The sequence below is a fragment of the Rissa tridactyla genome, chromosome 4, assembly GCF_028500815.1.
Source record: "Rissa tridactyla isolate bRisTri1 chromosome 4, bRisTri1.patW.cur.20221130, whole genome shotgun sequence".
NCBI lineage: Eukaryota > Metazoa > Chordata > Aves > Charadriiformes > Laridae > Rissa > Rissa tridactyla.
Genome location: NC_071469.1, coordinates 47353189 through 47377145, shown reverse-complemented (window position 1 = coordinate 47377145; position 23957 = coordinate 47353189). Strand labels below are relative to the sequence as shown.

The window sequence follows — 23957 nt, the reverse complement described above, 5'->3', positions numbered from 1 at the left end:
GGCCGGTGGCACGTGACCTACGCGGTGGTTTACTTCCCCCACTCACCCCGCCGGCAGATTCGTTAGAGCGGCCGGGCCGCTGGGCGGGCGGCGGCGGGGCCGCGGCGGAGCGCCGAGGAAGAGGAGGAGACGCGGGGTCTCCCGGGGTGCCTGTCCCGCTGCCTGCCGCCCCACTGCCGGGGCGAGCGGGGAGCGCGGAATCTGCCGCCCGGAACCCGCCGCGCGGTGCGCGCGCTCGCTGGCTGGGGGAAAGATGGCGTCGGTGTGGGATGAGTCCGAGGTGAGGGGCCGGGGGCCGCCGGCGGGCGCGGGGGTGCCGTGGCGGGGCCGGGCTGGGCCGAGGGTGACGGTGCCGTTGTGCTCCCGCAGGATGGCGTCGGCGAGGAGGTGCTGAAGATGTCCACGGAGGAGATCGTGCAGCGTACGCGACTCCTCGACAGCGAGATCAAGGTAGCGGCCGAGGGCCGCCGGGCCGGGAGCGGGGCCGGGCCGGGCCGTCTGCCTGCGGCGGGGCCGCCCCGCGGGAGCCCTGCGCTGCTGGTGCCCAGGGAAGGGAAGGCGGGGCGGGGGGGGGTTAACGGAGCCATGGCGGCAGAGACGAGCGCAGTGAAAAATAAGATGCAGTTAACTCGGTCGGGAACGGTAGGTTGAGGAACGGTAACCCTCCAAGGTAAGAGAAGAGATAGCGAAAGAGCGAGGACCTGAGGAAGCTGAGGGGACGGTTGTTCTGCAGAGCCGTGGGTGCTTTAGCTAAAGGCCAGGGAGGGGGAAGTCTGTTCCATGGCCTGGGTCAGGTAGGATCATTGGGTAATTCAGGTTGGAAGGAACTTGGGAAGATGTCTAGTCCCACCTGCTGCTCAAAGCAGGGTCAGCCCTAACCCAGGCTGCTCAGGGCTTTGTCCAGTTGGATTTTGAAAGCCTCTAGAGACAGAGATTGCGCCACTTCTCTGGGTGTTCAGTGCCACTGCTTTACTGCCCTCATGAGGATAAAGATTTGTTTTTACGTACAGCCTAAACCTCTCTTGTTTCAGTCTTTGTTATCTCATCTGTCCACCATGCGCTGCTGTGAAGTGTCTGACTTTGTTATCTTGATACCTTCCCCAGTAGTTCTCAGCTGAATAAGCCCACTTCCCTCAGCTGCTTCTCAAAGGGCCTGTGCTCCAGCCCCCTGGCCATCGTGGTGGCCCTATGCTGAACTCAGTCCAGTTTATCAATGTCTTTGCTGTATGGGGAGGCACAAAACTGGATAGAGCACTCTAGATGGGATCTTACAAGCGTTGGGGTAAAGGGGGGCTGATCACTTTTCTCCATCCACTGGCTACACTCCTGTTAGCACAGCCCGGGATGCTGTTTGCCACCCTTGCCATCAGGGCACATTGCTGGCTCCTGGTCAGTTTATTGTCCATGGAGACCCCCAGGCCCCTTTCCACAGAGTGGGTCCCCAGCCAGCCAGTCGCCAGCCTGTGTCATTGCAAGATGCTCTTCCTTCCCAGGTGCGGGGCTTTGAATTTGTCCTTGAATTTTGTAAGGTTTCTGTATGCCTATTCCTCTCGTCTCCCAAGGTCCCTCTGAGTGTCAGCCCTGCCATCGAGCACAGAGACTGTGCCCCCCAATTTGGTGCCATCTGCAAATGTGATGAGAGTGCACTCCATCCTCTTGTCTAGGTCATTCACAAAGATAGGACGGACCTGGGTAGACCTGTACTAAGATAGACCCGTTCCACATAAAAGAGCATATTTAACTTTAGTATAAGTGTTTCTCTACTGCTTGATGTTAGCATTATTGAGATAAATTATTTCATAAATTCTACAGAGCAACTTCATCCTATTGCTTCAGGCTCCGTAAGTATTCTGACATACTTTCTTATTCTTTAACGACAGCAAAGATAAACGTGTGCCGTATTTCAAATTGCAGAATACATTAAGGAGTAAAAGGAACCTTCTCTGTTTTATAGTAAAAGCATCATAAGTGAGAAATTGGTGCCCTCCCTTTGTGTAGTTTTCCTTGAATGTTTACCAAACTGTCTTTATTAAATCAAATTTCTAATTTTTTTTTGCATTTTATGTAGCAGATTCCATATTGGCTCCTGTAATGGTTCTGTCCTGTGAATAAGTATGTGCTACAGCACAGAATTACGCGTAGGCATTGAGAGTTTTAAAAGGATAGTTCTTTAGATAAGACTGGATTTCCCTGTTAAACAGAATCATGTAAGCCAATTCAGGTGTAACCAGTTCTCCTGAGACCATTTGGTGCTACAGTCACTTCAGTGGGGATCACAAACTGTGTGCTTTCAAACTGTGGGACTAACCAGGAAAGGGAGGAAAATGTATGTGAGCGTCAGCCAGACAGCACTGAGAAACACCTGTACTGGGTACGTTAGTCTTGGGTATAAATCTACTTACTGTTGGATGGTGAGTACAGAACTTCTTTTATTATAGGTGTTTTCCCTTACAGTTAGCAGAATCATAGAATTATAGAATAGTTTGGGTTGGAAGGGACCTTTAGAGGTCATCTAGTCCAACCCCCCTGCAATGAGCGGGGACATGTTCAACTAGATCAGGTTGCTCAGAGCCCTGTCCAACCTGACCTTGAATGTTTCCAGGGATGGGGCATCTACCACCTCTCTGGGCAACCTGTTCCAGTGTTTCACCACCCTCACCTTAGAAAATGTCTTCCTTATATCTAGTCTAAACTACCCTCTTTTATTTTAAAACCATTACCCCTTCTCCTATCGCTCCACTCCCTGATAAAGAGTCCCTCCCCATCTTTCCTATAGGCTCCCTTCAGGTACTGGAAGGCTGCTATAAGGTCTCCCTGGAGCCTCCTCTTCTCCAGGCTCTCTCAGCCTTTCCTCATAGCAGAGGTGCTCCAGCCCTCTGATCATTTTTGTGGCCCTCTTCTGGACCTGCTCTAACAGCTGCATATCCTTCTTGTGCTGAGGGCTCCAGAGTTGGACGCAGTACTCCAGGTGGGGTCTCACCAGAGAGTAGTAGAGGTCCTTAGTAGTAGGTCACCTCCCTCAACCTGCTGGCCACGCTGCTTTTGATGCAGCCCAGGATACTGTTGGCTTTCTGGGCTGCAAGCGTACACTGCCGGCTCATGTCCAGCTTTTCATCCACCAGTACCCCCAAGTCCTTCTCGGCAGGGCTCTTCTCAACCCTTTCATCCCTCAGCCTGTATTGATACTGGGGGTTGCCCCGACCCAGCTGCAGGACCTTGCACTTGGCCTTGTTGAACTGCATGAGGTTCACATGGGCCCACTTCTCGAGCTTGTCCAGGTCCCTCTGGATGGCATCTCGAGGCATGTCAGCTGCACCACTCAGCTTGGTGTTGTCTGCAAACTTGCTGAGGGTGCACTTGATCCCACTGTCTATATCAGTGATGACAATATTAAACAGTACTGGTCCCAATACAGACCCCTGAGGGGACACCCACTTGTTACCTATATCCATCTGGACATGGAGCCATTGACCACAGTAACAGTAAAAGCCTCAGAAAAGTTAAAATTGTATTACGATGGAGGAATTTGAGGTTTCTGTCATGCTACTAATATATGTTTGGTTTGTTTCTTTTTTCCCTATAGAAAGATTTTGTATCTTGTCAAAGCCTAGGCTAAGGCTAATTCATACCATGAATTACTGGTCATAAATTGAAAAAATAAGAGTTTCCACAGGGATATGAAGATGACCTTGTCACTGTGAGCGCAGGTTGTTCCAAAGAAATTGTATAGTCTCTGTCCTTAGAAGTTTTCAAGATTCAGTTGGGCAAAGCCCTGAGTAACCTAGGGAGAAGTGCCCCCAGCTGACTGTGCTTTGAGCAGGAGATTGAGCTAGAGACACTGTGAGGTCCATCTCAACCTGAGTTGTCCTTTGGGTTCTGCTGTTTTCCAAAGGACCTGGCTATCTTTGTGGGGAACAAGTAGTGGATAGTACTCTAGTGTTGAATATTTTACTTTTAAGGAGAACAAAAAGTATTTTTCCCCTGCAGAGGCAGTTGATATGTTTTGTTTCTTATATGTAGGCCTTGCTATCTGTGGTCTTGTGGAACAGATCAGCCTTATAAAAATGGCACCTCTCTGCTTTGCTGCTAGTCCTGCTGCTCTCAGTAGACACAATCCTCAGTTCTGCCATTCCCTGCTCATACTTTCAGTGTAGGTTGATTCTGTACGGTGATACTTTCAGTTTAGGGTTTTTCTGGCTGTTTGTTCCTATGCTATTGCATGTCATCACTTCAATGTTACAGCAAACAATTCTTCTTTAAACCCAGCAAAACATAACTTTAAGATAAGTGTGTGTATGTGGGTGCATATAGACATGTACACGTGCATATATATCTAGTTACCTGCGTATCTGTAGGTATTAAAAAATAAAAAACAAAACACAGTTGCCTTATCTAGGTCATATCCTTATCTAATATGACCCTTATCAGGGTCATATAGCACCCTGTAAGCTGATCCATTGATTAGGCTAAGTTTATCCAGTGACACTGGGAAGAAATTATTTAGGGATATTGATTAGTTGGAGACAAGAATGGACTGTGTAGCCTTGATTCCTAACTATTTTTGGCTAATTTGCTGGCTTTTTCTCTTTTTATATTACGTCTTCCTTTATACCCACTGTTTCCTCAGACTTATGTTTTACTTTTGGAATAATGTATCAATTTTGTCTTGCCTTAGTCTTCTGATATTATTCCTATTTCTGTCTTCTGCATGCTGATTCCAGATCATGAAGAGTGAAGTACTGAGAGTGACCCATGAGCTTCAGGCCATGAAAGACAAGATCAAAGAGAACAGTGAGAAGATCAAAGTGAACAAAACCCTGCCATACCTTGTCTCTAACGTGATTGAGGTGAGAGCGGTGCACTCTTCTGCAGCAGTGTGAGAAGTGTGCCCAGTATATATCAGGAGGGAGAAGGGCAGGGGGACTCATCAGTAATTTGAGACACTCCTGGAGCCAGGACTTCCAGGTTTTCCTGTTGGTTTGTTTGTGACCTGGAAGTGCGCATCGCTTACTTGCCCATGACTTGTCTGGGTCGTTCCTTAAGTGTTGGCTACTGCTTATCTGTACATAACAGAGTGGCGATGGTCAGAGGCTGGCACAGCCGCGCGTAGCATAGGCTTGGGCATGTGAAATTTGGTACGTGCTTTCTGAAACTTGTGACACAGCGAATGAAAAGCGGCGGCTCTGTTACTACATCCCATTCTTTTTGTAATTCAGTAATTTTGCTGATAGGCCAAAAAAAATCTGATAGTTTTCTATTTTTAAAAAAAGGGAGTTGGTTTGTACTAGTGTTTTAAAACTTAATGAACTTAAGGCTTAATGTGAGCTGCGGTAATGAGGATAAATTGGTGCCATTAGCTACCACTTTGTTCTGAATGTTATAGTGTCTTTCTATGCTCTGTTCTGTGCTGCTTCATGAGGGAGAAATTAATTTTTATGGGAAGGCTTTAATACTTTTAGAATTCTGGATGATGGGAAGTTTTATTTCTCATACTGCATGTAATTTAGAAGCATTAATCCTGGGGTCATCCAGCTACCCTGGTCACGTTGTCATGAAATGTCTCACTCTGGTTTTCAGCTACTGGATGTTGACCCCAACGACCAGGAGGAGGATGGGGCCAACATCGACCTGGATTCCCAGAGAAAGGGCAAATGTGCTGTGATCAAGACCTCTACGCGCCAGGTGAGACCCATGCGCCCAGCTAGGTGTGGGGAGTTCTGAAAAGGACCTGCTGCTAGTACGGCTGGTTTTGCTTACTTTGATTTCTTTCCTACAGACGTATTTCCTGCCTGTTATTGGGTTGGTTGATGCTGAGAAGTTGAAGCCTGGAGACCTGGTGGTGAGTGACGCTGTTGTGACTGTTAGAGATGATGCTGGCTGGAAAATGATGTACATCTTGCCCCTTTGAAAGGAGACAAACCTGTCCAGATTACTCCAAGACAATTTCCATACTAAAATTTTAATAAAAAGATATTATGGATTCGATCATCTTTGTAGTATAGAAAAGAAGTTCGGGGCATGTGTGTTCTTTAGACATAGAATCATAGAATGCGTTGGGTTGGAAGGGACCTTTAAAGGTCATCTAGTCCACTCCCCCTGCAGTCAGCAGGGACATCTTCAACTAGATCAGGTTGCTCAGAGCCTCATCAAGCCTGGCCTTGAATGTCTCCGGGGATGGGGCCTCCACCACCTCTCTGGGTAACTTGTTCCAGTGTCTCACCAGCCTCATTGTAAAGAACTTCTTCCTAATGTCTAATCTAAATGTATCCTGCTCTAGGTTAATTACAATTAAGTGCTGAAAATTTAGATATCGCCTAGTAAGCTTTCTAAAACCAATCTTTTGTAACGTAAGTAAATTGGACCCCTCTTTTGAAAAATGTGCTAGATGAGCTGTGGTGTTGTCCGCTGTGCCAAGCTGTGGTGATTTAATGAGTGCTGATGTCAAAGCTGCTTATTCCTGCATCCTTGAGGTCTAGTGAATAATCTTTGATTGCTTATTTATTAATTGCTATCTGAAGGGCCTGTTAAAAGCAAAGGACTTGTGTTTACAGGGGGTGAACAAAGACTCTTACTTGATCCTGGAGACTCTGCCTACTGAATATGATTCACGGGTGAAAGCCATGGAGGTGGATGAGAGACCCACAGAGCAGTACAGTGACATCGGGGGGCTGGATAAACAAATCCAAGAGGTGATACTTTATGTTTAATTTCTGGTGTGACTGAGGACAACAGTCTTTGAACTTCAGCTTAGAGCTTCAGCTCAAAGCAGGCAGCATGGGTCTGTGGAGGAGAACGGGTTTATGTATTAATTAGTATTTTTATTTTGCTGTAGCTCGTGGAGGCCATTGTTCTGCCAATGAATCATAAGGAGAAATTTGAAAACTTGGGTATACAGCCGCCCAAAGGAGTCCTTATGTACGGGCCTCCAGGAACAGGGAAGACGCTTTTAGCTCGAGCATGTGCTGCCCAGACCAAGGTAAAAGGAACCTTTGAAAGCATGTGCTGCTGTAGAATAGAACCTGAAAAAGAAGGGGAGAGGGGTCACACATGCAAACTGGTGTTACAAAGGCTGGGATTTTCATGTCTGTTTGCTTGCTTGCTTGTTTTAAATTAAGGGCTTTTTGTAGTACTCAGAACTGATCCTATTGAGAAATGAGGCATAGGATTCTCTCTCACTTCTCAGGCTACGTTCCTGAAGCTTGCTGGTCCACAACTTGTGCAGATGTTCATTGGTGATGGAGCTAAGCTGGTACGCGATGCTTTCGCCCTCGCCAAGGAAAAAGCTCCTTCCATCATCTTTATTGACGAACTGGATGCCATTGGCACTAAAAGGTGAGATGTGGGCCGTGTTGTAAAGCTCTTGGGAGCTGCCTCGCAGCCCCCTTTGCCTGTGTATGTGAGGGAAGCCAAGCGTAAAGCATGCATATTCCGAAACAGAGTGTAAAGCCGATCACAGATAGATCGCAGTTGCTACAATCCTTGGGCTCAAGTGAAGTTCATGAGACTTGGGATCTATCTGACGGTCTTCTGCTGTATAAAACTGTTTTCTGGTAACTGCCTTAGGCACATGGAGATGTTCACCCTCATTTACTACCCGCGCCTGGACAACATTAGCCCCATTCATCTCTAAGGACATAATAAGGCTTAGCTGCTGATAGTTATTCTAGTCACATTCCTCACCAAGGTAGGACTTCCTGTAGTTTCAAGGAGGAATTTGGAAGACATTGGCTAAGGAGTGTGAACTGCAGTCATCCGGTCTTTTTATGTGATTCAAAACATAGGGGCAGAATGGTCAGGTTCGCGCTGATAGTTTTACCCTTGTTTCCTCCTCAGGTTTGACAGTGAGAAGGCTGGTGATCGAGAGGTGCAGAGGACCATGCTGGAGCTGCTTAATCAACTTGATGGTTTCCAGCCCAACACACAAGTCAAGGTTGGGATCTAGCAGAAAATGCTACTGAGGTCCAGGGTGCTCTGGCAGGGGACGGAAAACAATGTCCAGGGAAGATTGGTGGACCTTGGGTAGGAGAGGCCTGTCCTCCAGCTGCCTCAGACTGATGACCCTACTTCTTCTTAGGTGATTGCTGCAACCAACCGGGTTGATATCTTGGACCCAGCTTTGCTCCGCTCTGGACGATTAGATCGCAAGATTGAGTTCCCAATGCCTAATGAGGAGGCCAGAGCCAGAATTATGCAGATCCATTCACGCAAAATGAATGTCAGGTATGGAAGAGGCATGGCCTTCTGGGGCTATGTTTGTCACTCATGATGGTACCTCAGGACTGTGGAGCGGTAGGCGCTCTCTTTTTTTGAGAGCTCACTGTTGGGTTTTAAGGAAGCTCTATACCTTGCTTTTTTTATTTGGTACATGTTCTCAGACCTTTTTTTTTTCCCCTTCTCCTGCTCATATCAGCCCCGACGTGAACTATGAGGAGCTGGCTCGCTGCACAGATGATTTCAATGGAGCCCAGTGCAAGGCTGTGTGCGTTGAAGCGGTAAGTATTCCTCTACAGCAGCCAGCACTGGTAGGAGGGAAATGTGAAAGCTAGCGTGGAGTAATTAGCTTGAACTGATGTGGCGCTCACATGCTCTCTCTAAATACTGTGTCATTGGGCAGGGGATGATTGCCCTCCGTCGTGGAGCTACAGAGCTCACCCACGAGGACTACATGGAAGGAATCCTGGAGGTTCAAGCAAAGAAAAAAGCCAATCTGCAGTACTATGCCTGATCTCTGCCCAGTCAAGGTTGTGGCCCTGGCAGAGGACAGGACTAGACTGGACTGTACCACTTACTTTCTGTCTGGAAAAAATAAAGCATTTTTTCCCTCTAAAAAACAAATATGTGATGTGTTGGGGCTGTCACCATTGCTCGGTGGTTCTACATCTGGAAAAGGGAAGGTGAGAACCTCCTGTCCGCAGTGCCCATCATGCTGCCTTTGGAGCCTCTTCCTGCTAGAACTGGATTAAATCCTGCTCTGTTACTTCTGGATGGGGACCAACAGTAAGTGTGCTTTGAAATTGAGGAACTGCAGCTCAGACAGCATCCCCTGTTTTAACCTGTGCAGCCAGTGAACAGACTGTACAACTTTGCTAGAGGCTTTGAAGCTTTTGAATTAACACTCATTTTGCGAGGGAGAAGTGAACACAAATGAAGGATGTTTTAACTTTGTCCTTTAAACTTGACCCTGGAAGCTTTAACACCATTGCTGGTACGGATGTGAGCTCTCTGGTGCATCAGTCTGGTAATTAGAAAGAATTCAAGGTTTCATCGACTGAGCAAGTCTTTCAGTACTTTTAATGCCAGTTGAGAATTACAACTTCCATTTAAAAATTACACTTTTCATAAATACACTGACTTTAGCATTAAGTATCTTACATGCCACTGTATTGTATTTTAAATACAATGTAAACATCTCCAAATGCTGGCCATCTCATCTTTACCTGTGCAGTTTTTGGACACTTGGGAGAGGGGCGGGGATGTGAGGGAAGAAAGAATAGATGAATGAAAGAAAAACGCACCCCAAAGTACTTTGGCTGATGTTCCTGAGTTAGCCCTAGTACTTGCACTGGCTCCAAGGTTCCAGCTGGTTCCACTGCTCATTTTGGAGGGGAGCTCGTTCCAGCGGAGCGTGCGTGTTCTTGACGCGCTGTGCTCCAGGGGCATTTGACATTAGAAAGGGGTGAGTGGTGAAGTGAGCAGAAGCCATACATTCCTGAGGAAAATACATCGCGGTTCCTTTGGACATTAATATTAGAGGGGGGGCCTGTACATCTTCTGCTATTTTAGCAGTACTGCTATTTGAGCTTGGGGAGAATTACTCATCTCCTTTCACAGAACAGGAGTTGCGCCCACAAGTTAGTTGGGAGGTGAAAGTTGATCCCTGCAGCTCAAACTATGACATACTTTCAGAAATATACCCTGGCCTCTAGCAGAATAGTTATAAGCTGCGTGTTGCATACATCTCCCCGTTAAAACAAGGGTATGTTAGTCGCCAAATGAGTAACCTTACTGTGTAAGAAGCTGAGGAAAACTTTCCGCTCATTTCCTAAAGCCGTAAGAGTTTTTTATAGAGTCTTGCTGCTCAGTTACAGCTGGCTCCTCTTGGAAACAGCTTTAGTAGTGAGTAAATAGCTGATACCACAGCATGAAATAGCACAGATTTCTGATTTAAATGAATTAATACTAAGAATGGGCTAATTCTTTGGCCTAAACCTCAGCTTAGATCAAGGTTCTTTTGGGAAATGATGGCCTAAGCCAACACTAGACACGCCTGTTGCAAAAGTGTTCAAGCCAACTTCATGTAGCTCCTTGCCCTAATTTGGGTCTGAATTACACAGACCTGCAGCAATAGAGTTGGTGCGTAAACATCCCTTACAACTGGACAATAACAGGACCATGGAGGTACAGTTCAAAAAACAGCACAAAAAAAGACACAGCCTTGGACTTAATCCCTTGTAAACAGAAGAAAAATCAAAAGAACTGTCCCCCTTAAACCATCGATGAGCAAATCGCCAATAATTCAAACCTGGAGTTACTTGCAATGTCTGTGTCCGCGACTGGAGGCTGCAGCAGCATCCCACAGGCTGGTATTTGCACAGCTGTGGTGCTGCTCTCCACACGCTGACATGCCGCCTCTTCCTGGTGTTAACCCACCGCTCTGCCCAGGCTGCACTTCCCAGAGTCTCTCCTCGCTCTCTCCGAGGTCACACAGCCCCATTTTCTTGTCTGGGTTTTTGTACGGATGCCCGAGAAGTGTTGAGTGACGGGGCCAACGTGCAGAGGAACCCAGCCAGCAGGGTGAGGCCCAGGCCTCCCCAGGCACAGAACATGGACCAGCCATAGCCATGACTGATGTCCTCTGGCAGCCCATAGACGTAGCGAGGATAGCGAGATAACTCAAAATTGATCCCAGCTACGCATGTGCAGAGTGAGATGATGCAGCATGTACCTGCAGGAGAAAAGCAAGAGGGTTCTACACTGCCCTCAAAAAGGTTAATTATGCTCTGCTTTTTTCCCTAGGTATTTTCAAAGTCATGAATTTTCAAAATCAAGAATTACTTCTCTTTTTTTTTTTGTAGTCCTAACAGTCATTCTTACACAGCGGGGGGGAAGGCAAAAATATGTAGGCCTACAGGTTAAATCACTTCACAACTACCCAATGTTGCTTTAGCTCCCTCTGTTGCTATTTTGAACTCAGTCACGAATAGCTTATCATGCTTCGATTCTCCTGAGACTTTATTTATTCCCACAGACAAAAGTCATCAGGTTGTGGACAGTACTTGGGCAGCCTCGCCCATGAAAGGTAAATAGCTGCAGTAAGGTAAAGGTAAGTGGAAGGTAAAAAGTGCAGCACTGCTTGGTTTCTACTGGGGACATCCAGACTCCTGCCACCTGGAGCTTAGACCTGTAGAACATGCCCAGGTTTTTTTGTCATCTGCTACACATTCAAAATAGAACAAAAAAGCTGAAGAAACTTATGACACAAGGCACTCTGGTATGGCTAGAATAAGCTAGTACACTAGACTCGAGGTCAAGGTGGTTATTTTATTCTCTCCAGCTCTGGATCTGTGTCTAAATATGAATGGCAGCACTTACTGCTGACAGCATTCCCATCATGGTAAGTGCAGAAGCACTCACCGGGGACCCAGTCTACCTGTTCCACTTAGAATACTTCACTCTCTCTGCTACGCGATAAAGAACTAAAAGTGTTCCCAAAGGCAACTGCAGCAAAGCAGCAAATAAGCTGATCAAGGACAGCACAAGCCTGACTTCCAGCCTTCCCAGCATCACGCAATGTCAACAGGGTACCTGTTTGTGCAGCTCCCCAAAAACAGTCCTTGAGAAGGCTCGCTTCTAGGCTAGCAGCTCTGGCTTTTAATTAGTGGCTCGTTTTTCATACTTGAAAGTTGCCTCTTTACTGCTTGCAATTTAAGAGACTCTCCATCCTCAGAGCATCTCAGTAGCCCACCTTTTTCGTCCATTTGTTGCTACTGTGCCCCTTTCAAATAAAGATGAAACACTGCCTGGTTTTGAGCTGAAAAAACAAAGTTCAGAAAAACCTTCGGCCATGCAGAAAGTCTGCTCCCAAACAGGAGGAACAGATGTACCACACCCGAGAAGCACTGAGCTTCATGTCCTTACCACACCGCCAATGTTCTCCAGGCTTGGCTGGGTTTGGGCTTCATTGTTACCCCAAGATGTGCACATCTTTGAGCAGCAGAAAGGTGGTGTACATGGATCTGTTTGTTTGCTTGTTAAGATTCCCTAGGGAGAACAGCTGAGCTGTCTGACAGGAGCCGCAGGCGCCATACACTTGGAGCAGGCAAGAGGTCTGTGCTCATCGGGCGCACGGTCCCTGTGGCTACACACCAGCTCTCTGGAGCAGAAGGTGTGTACATACAACAGGGTTCTACTCAGAAAGCTGCAAATACCCCTGCAAGCACAGGTCCTGCCCAGTGCTGGAAGTGGTAACTCCTCACTGTGCTGATGGTTTGCTGCACTAGGGGACTGCTGTTTGCTGTGGGATGACTTTACTTTTAAGAGCACCTCCCCAGCCAGCAATACTGACTGCGGTGACTTCAGGAGTAAAAGCAAAAGGCTCTCACCTCCCATTAGGAAGAGCAGCCCAGCCACATACTGCATGAGCTCCTGCTGTTTGCAGCAGCCCAGCACACCAATGATCCACCCAAACAGGATGATGGAGACTGCCATGCCAATGAAGCCAGCTGTCATCCTCCGCAGATCTGAGGAAAGAGAAAGGAGAAAAGCAAAAAAGAAGACATGAAGATGGCGGCACCCAGACAGGACAGCCAGGGGAGAGTCCAGACAGATTTAAAATTGCTGGTTCTAAAGTTTATACTTTACCCATGAACTCCTCCTCCTGTAGCTTCTCTGAGGTAGACAGTTTGCCCGTTACACTGAGGGAACCCATCTAACTTGACTCCCTTCTGCTGGGCACTGTACAGCTAGAGAGCATTTCTGTCCTGATCAAGAGGAATACTCCCCAACCTGGGACAGAAGCTGTGCATTATGAATTCAGCAACAATTTGTAAATGTTAGTACTGCACGGGTTTGTTGTTGGTTTTTTTTTGTGGTGTGTTTCTTTGGGATGGAGTTTGTTGGGTGAGTCTGGGTGGTCTGCTGAAAATAGAAATAAAAGAAGCGAGAGGGGACGCTGAAGAGAAGTAAAGGACTAGTGCACAGAAGGCAGCTAGCATGAACTGAAAAGAGGAATAGTGGGAGGACAGAAGAAGACAGCAGACCAATACAATATGATGGGAACAACTCCAGTAACAAGCTCTAAAAGAAAAGCTGGGCACCAGTGATATGAACAGCACTTTGTCATCCGTAATACAAGTGCTGTTCTTGTCTCCTCCTAGTTCCGTCTCTAGCTGGATTTCCTCAGCACCGAGGCTCACGTGACAGGGGCTAGGCAGACTTATGTGAGACAACAGAACAAGAAAACAAACAGAGAGAGAAGCAGGAGCAGAAAAAAAAAACCTGATTAAATCATTCCCAGTGACAGGCTACTGGTCAGTCATCTGTGTGGGAAGGACTTGGGCACGAGGCAGCTTGTAGGCCAGGAGCTGGTAAGAGGAGGTTGCAAAGACAATCATCTGAGATGTTCCCTAAAAGAGCTGCGGGCCAGGGTCACTGGGGTGCACATAGGAAAACACAACAAGATCCATACAGACCATACAGTAATGCAGCACCTTTGCTGTAAGTCAACTAGGAATTGTCTGTCCCCAAATCCAGAATATGATTCCACCTTGCAACACACATGCCTGTGCTCCTAAATTCAGTGCTTAAGCCCCCTTGAAAGCTCACATCCCCTTCCAATTATGCTCTCAGCTGCTCGTCCTTCCTCACTACCAAATATGTATTTATGCTTAGAGCCCAGTGCCGGCTAGCTGATTTAGAGCCCTCACTTGGCACTGCATTGAAGCATTCAGGAAGCCAAACTCTTGTCAGCAGTCTTGCACGCTGCTTTGGGTTACTTACGGAGCGCATGCCACTCATCCTGCCGGATGGTGTTTGTGATGTTGATGGGTAAGTTGCGAGGCAGCGAGCTGGAGGTGTAGTGGTACTTCACAGCAGTGCAGCGCTGAATAACTCCTGTAAAAAAAGAGACATCGGTGTGAAACAGCTTGAAACCCCAGTGCCTTGCAGTTGATGCTGAGTTGGCTGGGCCAGCAGAGGTACACAGGGGAGGGCTTAGTTCAGTACCAGAGCAAATGTAACCAGAAGAGCTGTTTACTTCAAAAGCTTTGGGGATTGGGAAGGGGAGAGAGCCTTGCTACAAAGAAACACCAGCAAAGAGGGAGCAAGGGGCTGACCCAGACAGGCTCCAGAAAGGAACAGCTGAAGGTACACAGTAACAAGAGTCACCAAAAACAGCTGCAGAAGCTTCCAAGAGGAACGGATGCGATATCTTTGGGGGTGGCTGAGTACAAACAGGACTGCTTTTCTCTAAGAAGACAGAGTTAAATCACTTTGAAAATTTTGAATGAATGCTGGGAAGTGAACTGCATGGGAGGAAAATTTTAATTCACTCCAGTAGTCATTGGCTCTGCTTTAATTTTGATGAACAATAGTACCCAAGAAGGCTTATTTTCATTATAAAGAAAAGTGTACCCCAGATACAAATGTGAACCTACCAGCATGCTCTTCTTGAAAGTGATTTTTTAGTTTAGAAATCAACCATCAACAGAGAAGATACCAAGGGGTGAAGGGAGAGGAAGGTGCCTTGCCCTCCCTGTTATAAAGAAAGCTGGGGGCAGGGTGAGAGGAAGGAGAGAGAAGAGAAATGTGGAGGTGGGGTGGAAGAGAACAGCCAGAAAGGTAAAAGAACTAAATAGTACAAAAAGTTCTCCTTAAACAAGGGCTACAGGGTCATTACCGCTATTTGAATGCTGGGGCAGAAGAACCATCCAGAAACAATCAGTTGGCCCGTGAGCTAATTAAGCTGGTGAACAATCACTAGCGGGCAGCTGCAGACTCAGGGCTCAGCTTTACAAAAGGCACTAGAAAATCCAGGAGAAAAAATGGGGTTTGTGCTGCTCCTGCAGCAATGGGAAGCATGGTTTTGTTCTCTAACAATGTTCACTGGGACTGTACTGACCTGGTTCCTGCACGGACCTGCAAAGAGGAAGCCCCTGCTGCACAACATCAGGAGCTGCACACGAGAGGCCCAGCCAGTTCCAGCCATCAGGCCAGGGAGGGAAAAGTGGTCTGAATTTCCCCACATCGACAAAACAGTGACGTTTATGACTGAGTGGAACAAGCAGACATGTAAACAACACGCTCCAAAAATCAAGGCTAGGGTTCCAAAAGCCTCTGAGCAGCAAACCATCTCAAGTGAGCCCCATCTTCGGCTGTGCTTCCCACCACCCCTTCCCCTGCTGCGGTTCCCTGCCACCTCCCCGGACACCACAGGGCGCCGGCAGCGACACACCCCTACACTGAGTTGCTGCCCTTCACCTTCAGCCGTTCGCCCTCACCCTGCGGAGCAGCGCGTCCTCTTTGCGGGTATTTCAGAACAAATCTGTAAATGCCGCCTGAGCAAATGGATCAGCAAGACAGCCCAGTAACAGAGGGTGCCAGTTCATTTGCAAAAGTTCTGTAAACATCTGAATTAAGAGCTTAGGCCATATACGGCACATCACAGTATCTAATTAAATTTCACCTATAACTGTTGACTGAATTCATTTTCAATACTGATATGATTTACATGTGTTGTTGAGAAATATGTCTATGGTACAAACTAACGATATCAGATTTTAGATTATAACACACTGGATTCATTAAAAGTAAGATCTATACACTTACCTATTCTGATTCTAAGAGTACTATATATGAAGCAGTATTTTATACAAGAGCAAGGTTTACTACTTTTATAGCTCATTAAAGAAAAATCAAAGACTAGAGACGTACATCCCTTATGATCAAAGCTATGGACTCCTCAGCTAAAATGTCACTGAGAAAATCTTTGCTCTGAATTATTACAAGAGTTTACATGTAGACTAAAAGTAAAACCTCTCCACCTTCTTATACAAATTGGCTTATTTAGAAGTTTTCAAACATCAATTCATTCAACCTCTGGTTTAAAAACTTTATTCCTAACCCTTTCTTCCCCAGAATTCAAAGTGCTAATTTTATGCGGGTAGCACATAAAATTATATTAGAACAGCAAGTTTGCAAAACTAAGAGCTCAGGAGTTAGCGAATTTTAGGGCTTATGCTCAGCGCTGACCTCTAATCCATGGGCTTGGTGACAGCCTTTGATTACAGCATCACAAGCCGTTTTTCCAATAAGATTCCCATGTCTTTTTTCCAATAAGATTCCCAAGGCTGGACCCGCCCTGGTGTGAGCCACCATAGGCAAAACAAAGGAAGCCTCTCCCTGTAGGTCTGCTAGAAAAGATGAAATATGTAGGCAAGAGAGTCAGGGGATTAGGGAAGCAGCAAGGGTGATCTCTCACCTGAATACCTACCTACTGTCCCCCAGAAAATTATAGCATGCACCCAGGCAATCCTCAGTAGCCAGATTTTGCATCTGCAGCCACTAGTTCATGCTTCCCGTTTTCTGAGTGAATCTCTAAGTCTAATTTGCAGAGACGCTACGCACTCAAATATAGTCAGGTACTCCATGGGGCTGCATTTAGAGTGATATAACACCTTGTTCTGCACTCAAATATAGCCAGGTACTCCATGGGGCTGCATTTAGATGATATAACACCTCATTCTCTAAGTACGCAAGATAAAAAAAAAAAAAGAAAAAAAGAAAATCAGGTTTGCAGTCTCAAAGTTATTGCAAAGTCAAAGGTATTTCAAAGATACTCTAATAAGTCCTTTGTCCCAAGCTCTTACATACCTTAAATCACAGTCTATAAAATAGGGACAGCATCGTGCCCTCCATTTCAAAAACCTGCTAGGAAAGTGATTTCCCTTTTGTTTATAACATGCTCACATGAGCACCCTAAGCAAGCCTGCCAAAATGAAAAACTTTGCCTTCAGGCAAGGGCTTGAATAGAATGGAGTCATGTGGTGAGCAAGTAACTGAGCCTTGTCTTTTTTGGCACACAATTTGAGAGCACAGGACAGAAGGGGGCAGGTGCTCATGTCTCTAACTTACCATAAAGCACATGTACAAGGAAAAGGTTACACAGACAGCCTGATTCTAGCATTTCTTAGGACATTAAAAGAACACTATGAAAGTTGCACTGCATGTACGATTTTCTTGATTAAAAAATAAACATAAGAAGCATTGAACTACGTCCAGCAGTGTCACATTGACACTTTCATGGCTGAGCTACATGCTTGTGCCCTCCCATAGACAACATTGTTTCTCATACCTTGTCCTCAAGGTGTCTTTTTTTTTTTTTTTCCCCTCAGGATTGCAACTGCAGAGAGGTTCTTCTCCCATACCCTCTCACAACCCTTGGGACGCTACTTATGGGTGTCCCTGGATGAGTCCTTTCTCATGATTGAACATGAGGCTGGGAAAGCTCAGAGGACACTGGCTAGAAAGAATTCCTGGACCTCCAGATACCCAGGGAGAGCACAGGCCCCTTGTCCCTGGGCCGCCAGACACCCGGAAACATAGACCCAGGCCAGCTGTGACACATTCAGTCTGTAATCCTGGGCTCAGCACACCGCGACTTTCTCTCAGTTTAGTTCTCATCTCTCTCTTACTTTGAAATGTGTGAGTTTTCTTCTGTACGCTGCCTATGTGCCAGCGTTATGAGGAGGAAAAGGAGGGGTTCTCATTTTCAGCTCTGCTACCTGGCCCAGTTCTATCTTAGAGCAGTTTGGCTCTAAGACAAACTTTGATAGCTGGGAGAGACCCTCTCCTCACCACGAGCAAGGCCAGGAAGCAGCCGTGGGCAGTTAACTCTGAGCTACCACATGAGGTCTGGCCCTCCCCTCCCTTATGCTCCAGGACCAAGTGGCCACTGAAATCTCCCTGGCCTATTCCTACCATTTCTGCCCAGGCTATGAGATCACTCTGACCACATCGCCGCCCAAAGGCCACTAAATCTAGTCAATCAACTTTCCTTTGAAACACCATGATAACTTCTACAGATCATATTTACTGACAGATCGTACTTATCAACAGCCATGACTAAAAAGATTGAGTTTATTAACTATGTGGCTGTTACAGATCCTCTACAGACCTCACAGTCATTCCTGTAACTCTTTTAATTTATCATCAGTTGGAAAGGACAGGAAGGACAGGCACCAGGACTAAGCAGTTTTCTCTCAAGGACCTCATTACTGCCACAAACTGTTACGTTCCTCTGCTTAAGCATCCAGCGGTTCTTCTCACTTTCTCAGCTACATCGTGGTACTAAGAAGTCACTTCTGCCCAGTATATATGAGACGTTGCTGTCCCACACAGAGTCTTTTCAGAGCAGGCTTGAAAAGCAATAAAATCCCCAGTTTATGAACAGTAATGAACCTTATCTTTTTTAATTTCTTCAATTTGCTGGTGTTAAAATGCATGTTGTTCAAATGAACCCACCAAGTTATACAAAGCAGCCTATTAGAATGGATCTTTCCTAATTAGTCATTTTCCCCTGTCACCACTTTGTAAGCAACACTTTTTTTCACATGAATAGGGAAGACCTCTAAACAGCATATAATAAATCCCTGCAAGATCTCACTAGTTAAGAACTCTCCATGCAAAAGGTTTTTGTAGCAGCACCAGTGACGCAGTGTATCAGCCACACAGCACAGGCTCTGCAAGCTGAGGTACAGTGCTCAAGTTCTTACACTCGTGGAGTCCCTCCCTACACACACACAGATCCTCTTAGTTTCCCCACCAAGTGTTTCAGTTCTTTGGCTGCTATCTTTTACCAATTGCTTATCTCCATTTTCCCCACTTGGTTTGTGTGTTATTTCTTCTTTTGCCTTCTTAGTCGCGTTTGTAAATTATTTTTTTTTAATTTTTTTTTTCCCCACAGTGACAAAATAGTGATTTTGCATTTTAAGAAAAATCCCACACATCGTTTCCCTCTTACATTTAAACATTTCCCACCTCTCAGTTTTGTGCTACATTTTTTGACTCCTGCTTTTTCCTTTTATATATTTTACATTTTTTAAAAAATATATATTTTAGATATATAAATGTATGCATGTGTATGCATCATCAGCTAAAATGCTCAAGTATGAAAGTTTCCAGATAACTGCGTTGTATTAATAGTAGATAAATACAGGACTAGAAATCCATGGAATTATCTAAATGGATAAGGGTACTTATGGACTTCGTCATTTATTCAGAATTCAGGAGAGACCCAGAAAGAAAATAAACCTTATTCTAGAGGTACTAGAAAAGAGAGCATAAACCCAAACTAAAATAACCATCAGACTGTCACACACACAAAAAAAAAAAAAAAAAAATCTACTCCTTTATCACTAAAAGCCTATAAAAATTTCTAGTTTAAGGAACATCAGGAATATAAGAAGGCATCACACATCACGAAAGAGCTAGCTGAAAACTTACTGCAAATTGAGGAGAAAGTAGGGCTTTCAAAAGTGCACAGTAGTGATCTTCAGCTCACACTAAGAAAAAAATGCCCATTTTTTGCTTTTTGGAAGCCCCAGATCTAGTATCGTGCTCGAGAGAACAGCTCAGCCACAGCCACACCTGACCATCAGCCGGAAAAGGCTGCTTAATCACAGTTGTCAGAGAAAAGACAGACACAGTGGGAACAAGGGAAGGCTGCTAGTAAAGCAGGTCAGGGGAAGGGATAAGAAAAGACTCATATCTATTTAAAGATCTGACTCTACAAGAACTATTATTAATAATTTCCCTCTATAAGATAACGCATAAATCTTTACAGAAGCAACTGCAAACCTAATAGGCAAAGAATATGAGGGAACCAAGGCTTGTAGGGAAAAGCAAGGTCTTTTATTAGAAGAGATGAAGAAAAAAAGAAAGTAGAAGGAAAATCTTTTGGATTTAGAGTCCCTCCAGTTTTACACGTCAGACCCTGGGGAAGATCATTCACCCCCCTGTAACGCCCTTGTGCATGCAGAATGCAGACTCTAGCCTCTCTGTCTGGTCATTGTAGTGTTGGGAAAGTACCTCAGAAACACAAGTATTGAGGACCAAACTAGTATTCTTCCCATCCCTTCCCCCAGCCTTTGCTAATCTCAAGGGGAGCTGAAAGCATTTGGCTTGATGTGAAGCAAAGAAATAGATAAATATTTTACATGACAGGCACAATTAATAGAAAGAAATTAATGAGCTTCCTCTTAGTGAAATTAGATCAACATGGAAATAAAAACGAAAATGCATAAAATGGATCCTAGGAGATTAAATAGAGAGGGAAACTAATCACACAGCACTAGACTTCCTAAAAGTAAGAGTCACTGCTGTGCATTGAAAAGAATGGACAAAAACGAGCTGAGCTTCACAGTGCCAGTCTATCCATCCTCTGCTGTGCAGGACTGGCGTCACAGTTGGAAGCCACACTGAAGAACTGCTCCCACTTTCTTAAGATAGCATTTCCATTTTTTGCCTCAATGGAAGCACTTCTCCCAACTCCTACTCTCCCTGTGCTAATATGCACCTGCTGGAACAATAAGTCCTGTTATTTATCATTAACCATACATGGCATTTCTTATTCCAAGCTTGTTTTATATGTAATTTATTTTGACTTAATGGATCAGTCCACTACGTTATTTGTACCATCCAGTCCACGAATTTTACTCATACTTCGTGAACTGCTTGGCTTTGTACCGCGTGCCACAATAGCAGAAGATCCACAGCTTTCTCTTCTATCACCCCTGGAGCCCTGAGTGACATCTGCCACCATGAAGGCCTGGCAATCCACTGCAGCAACGAGAACTCCCCCACGCTCCAACAGGAACAACAGGTCCCTTTCCCCCTGCTGCAAACATCACAGAGCTATAAGCAATACTGTACTTTTCTCAGTACCCAATAACAAGAAGGAGCGAGGGTTAGGAGAATGCCCACCGAGCCCTTGCTCGAGTGTCAGGCCCTGCACCGGGCCGCAGAAGAGGCTCTGCGAGGATGCGGTCCCACCCAGTACCGCAGCATTTTAAGCAGACAGAGAGGCATACAAGACCCCGGGATCGGGTGGGGGCCACGCTCGCCGCTCTTGCACGCCAGGGGACACCCGGAGCCACGGTGGCCGTGCGGGGCTGCCCCCGCGTCCTCCCGCCGGCCTGTTCACGCCGCAGCCGCGGCCCCGCCCGGGCCGCTCCGGCAGCCGCGCTCAGCACCACGGACAGCGGCGGGGCCGGGGCCGCCCGCATCCCCCGCCGCCGCGCCCGCACCCCGCGCCGCCGCCGCACCTTTCCGTATGAGCTCCTCGCTGTCCGGCTCGTAGCCCGCGCGGTGGCAGCGCCTCCAGAGCCCCGAGACGGTGGAGTTGAAGCGGCGGCCGCAGTGCGAGTCCAGAGCGGCGGCGGCGGCGGCCGGGGCGGGGGCCGGGGGCCGCCCGGGCAGCAGGGCCCGGGGGGGCCGGGCGCGGAGCGGCAGGTGCGAGCTGGGCGCCGACATGGAGCCGGGCGGGTCGTTGCGCTTGTGGCCAAAGCCGCGGCAGCGCTCACGGTGCCGCCGCGCGTCCGTCTCGTACCAGGAGTCGGTGCCGATGGCCACGGCCAGGAGGGCGAGGGCGGCGGCGGCCAGGAGCAGCCCGGAGCCGCTCAGCGCCTGAGCCGCGGCCGCCATCTTACCGCGCCGGGGGCGGCAGGGGCGGGCGCTTCCCCTGCAGCCCGGCTGGGGGCCTCCGCCCGCCGCGCCGCCCCCGGAAGGGAAACGGGGCCAGCGCCCCCCGGCACCGGGTCCCGGTCCGATATCGGTCTTGCACCGGTGCAGCCCCCGGGGCACCCAAGGCCCGATCTCAAGGGGGTTCCGGGGCCGCTTGCCGCCCCCCGCCACAGCGCCCGGCGAGGGGCGGGCTCCTGCTCCGCGGCACGAGGCCCGCGCGCGGGACAACGGCCACGCTAACGGCCAGCAACGGCTGGGCCGCGCGCGAGCGGCGGCTGCCAGGGGATGAACGGGGCTCCCGACCGTTCCCCCGTGGGCTCCTCTCGCCTCCCGCTCGCCCCTCCGGCGCCCCAGCTGCCCGCCGGGCCGGACGGCGGAAGGGCAGAGAGCCGTCCTGCTAACCCCGAGGTGCCACGGGATCAAGCATTTTTTAAAATGCGGATGAAATACAACCACCACCAGCTGCAGCATTTGACGGTGCTTTGATTAAGATTTCTCCTCAGCCCTTCATTGTCAGTTAATGGGAAATAAGGCCTGAAGAGCTGCAAAATGTCAATCTATTTTATGCAATGAGAAGCAGGCTAAATCCAAGCCATTAGTTAAATGCAACATTTCCAAGGGCACAAAATCCCTTTTGATCCTGCGTGTTCTATGGGACTTGCTCCTCCAGCTGCAGCACTATCAGTCCCCAAAGGCAGTTGTCAGGGGACTGACTTTTCAATTCTGGCCTCCAGATAAGATGATCTAGTGATATGGAAAGCCTAAATTACAAATCTAATGTCCACATTTAAAATCCTTAGCTTTGTTTGTTACAAGTACTTTAAATTGTTTCCTAGGCACAACCGGTCAACTGTAGGAGACGCAGATCCTTCCCCCCACCACCACCTTGTCACTTCTTGCTCTCTCAGCAACATGGAGCACAAGCTAAATGCCCCCCCCCCCAGCACTGCTCCCAGGGACCCTGCCCAGAACAGAGCGCTGCTGCTCTCCCCCAGAGCACTATGCCTGGTAGAAACATGCAGCAACCACAGATAAAGCTTGTTTTAACCACATTTCAGCATGATCCTCTTCATCAGTTTGCACTGGACAGATGGGATTACCATCCATGCAGCTGCACATTAGTGCCTTCAAGGCACACAAATTGAAAGGGCTGCTGTCAAAAGAATTTTCTTACACATTGCGGCTAAATTAAGTCTTCCACATCAAGAATGAAAAGAAAAATTAAATACAAGGACTGCTCATGGAAAAATTCTTCAATTGTAACAGCGCTTTCCTGGAAAGCTCCAAATATTCATGTTTCCCAAATCCACAATCTTATTATGTCATCCTACGCTCTACATCAGTTCCTCAGGCTATAGTTTCAGAAGACAGGGGCTTCAGCAAAACCATCACCTTAGAAAGTTCCCTTGTATGAGGCTCCTTCCAATTGTTCTCCCCTCTGGGCTACTGCAATTGTGTCAGAGCCACTCTTTGTGGAGCCTGTGAACCAGGCAATTGATTAATCCATGTTATTTTTGATTAGGCGGAAAGGGATGGGGGAGGGAGGCTCACAGCACAGCCCCAGAGGCAGAGGTACCAGCACAGCCAAAGAACGCAGCATTCCAAAGCCAGAGACAGAGATTCCAAAATGTAGATTGCTGACAAAGTCCCCAGACCATGAAATCATGCCCTTGATGACCTACCTGCCTTCGTCTTCTTCCAGGGTTATGGTTTTCCCTTCTTCTTAAAGAAGACTCGTAAGAACCAAGAGCAATGTGCTACCACCACTCAGTATTTATAGGTTGAAAATCTTTCAAATGAAGAGGGGGATAAACATGCTCTGAACCTGTGTTTTTGAAGGGTAGAGAAAATCCTTCTAGTCCTTTCTGGGCAATTCTTACATACGACGTTTGATGAGTGTGCCTTTGTCCCAAATGGCAGGTAACCAGCTTCATCTTATCTGATCCCAGACAGGCCTCAAGTTTTTTAGATTAAAAAATAACTGATCGCAACAAAGTATGGTTGCAAAACTCTCTGGATAGTCAGTTACCATGCAAGCTCTTCCCTCAAAGAGGAGCAACTCATTTGGTGATGCTTTCCCGGGAACCCAGACCAGCAGCCAAGAATTATGATCAGACCACAGCGTTCCTGGCCCACACTGCAGCAGGAAGAGGGAACTGGTGTAGAATCTTTTCTTTCAATTGTGAAAGTCTGAGGAGTAGAAAGGAGGAACAAGACAG

At 47.2% G+C, this 23957-nt stretch overlaps 2 protein-coding genes across 2 annotated transcripts; one reads left to right on the top strand and one right to left on the bottom strand.

Annotated features, from left to right (window-relative positions):
- Positions 1 to 6: 6 nt before the first annotated feature.
- Positions 7 to 8835, top strand: PSMC3 (proteasome 26S subunit, ATPase 3). The gene is made up of 12 exons (XM_054199032.1): positions 7 to 280; positions 370 to 450; positions 4722 to 4847; positions 5578 to 5682; positions 5777 to 5839; positions 6552 to 6689; positions 6833 to 6976; positions 7184 to 7332; positions 7834 to 7930; positions 8075 to 8220; positions 8411 to 8492; positions 8615 to 8835. Exons 1-12 carry the CDS (start codon positions 254 to 256, stop codon positions 8723 to 8725), a joined length of 1269 nt encoding a protein of 422 aa, XP_054055007.1. The 5' UTR covers positions 7 to 253; the 3' UTR covers positions 8726 to 8835.
- Positions 8836 to 8943: 108 nt separating this feature from the next.
- Positions 8944 to 21699, bottom strand: LOC128908568 (transmembrane protein 178B-like). Its single transcript, XM_054199038.1, has 4 exons — positions 21321 to 21699; positions 13999 to 14112; positions 12603 to 12740; positions 8944 to 10945 (listed from the first exon to the last, which is right to left on the bottom strand). Exons 1-4 carry the CDS (start codon positions 21697 to 21699, stop codon positions 10701 to 10703), a joined length of 876 nt encoding a protein of 291 aa, XP_054055013.1. The 3' UTR covers positions 8944 to 10700.
- Positions 21700 to 23957: the final 2258 nt, after the last annotated feature.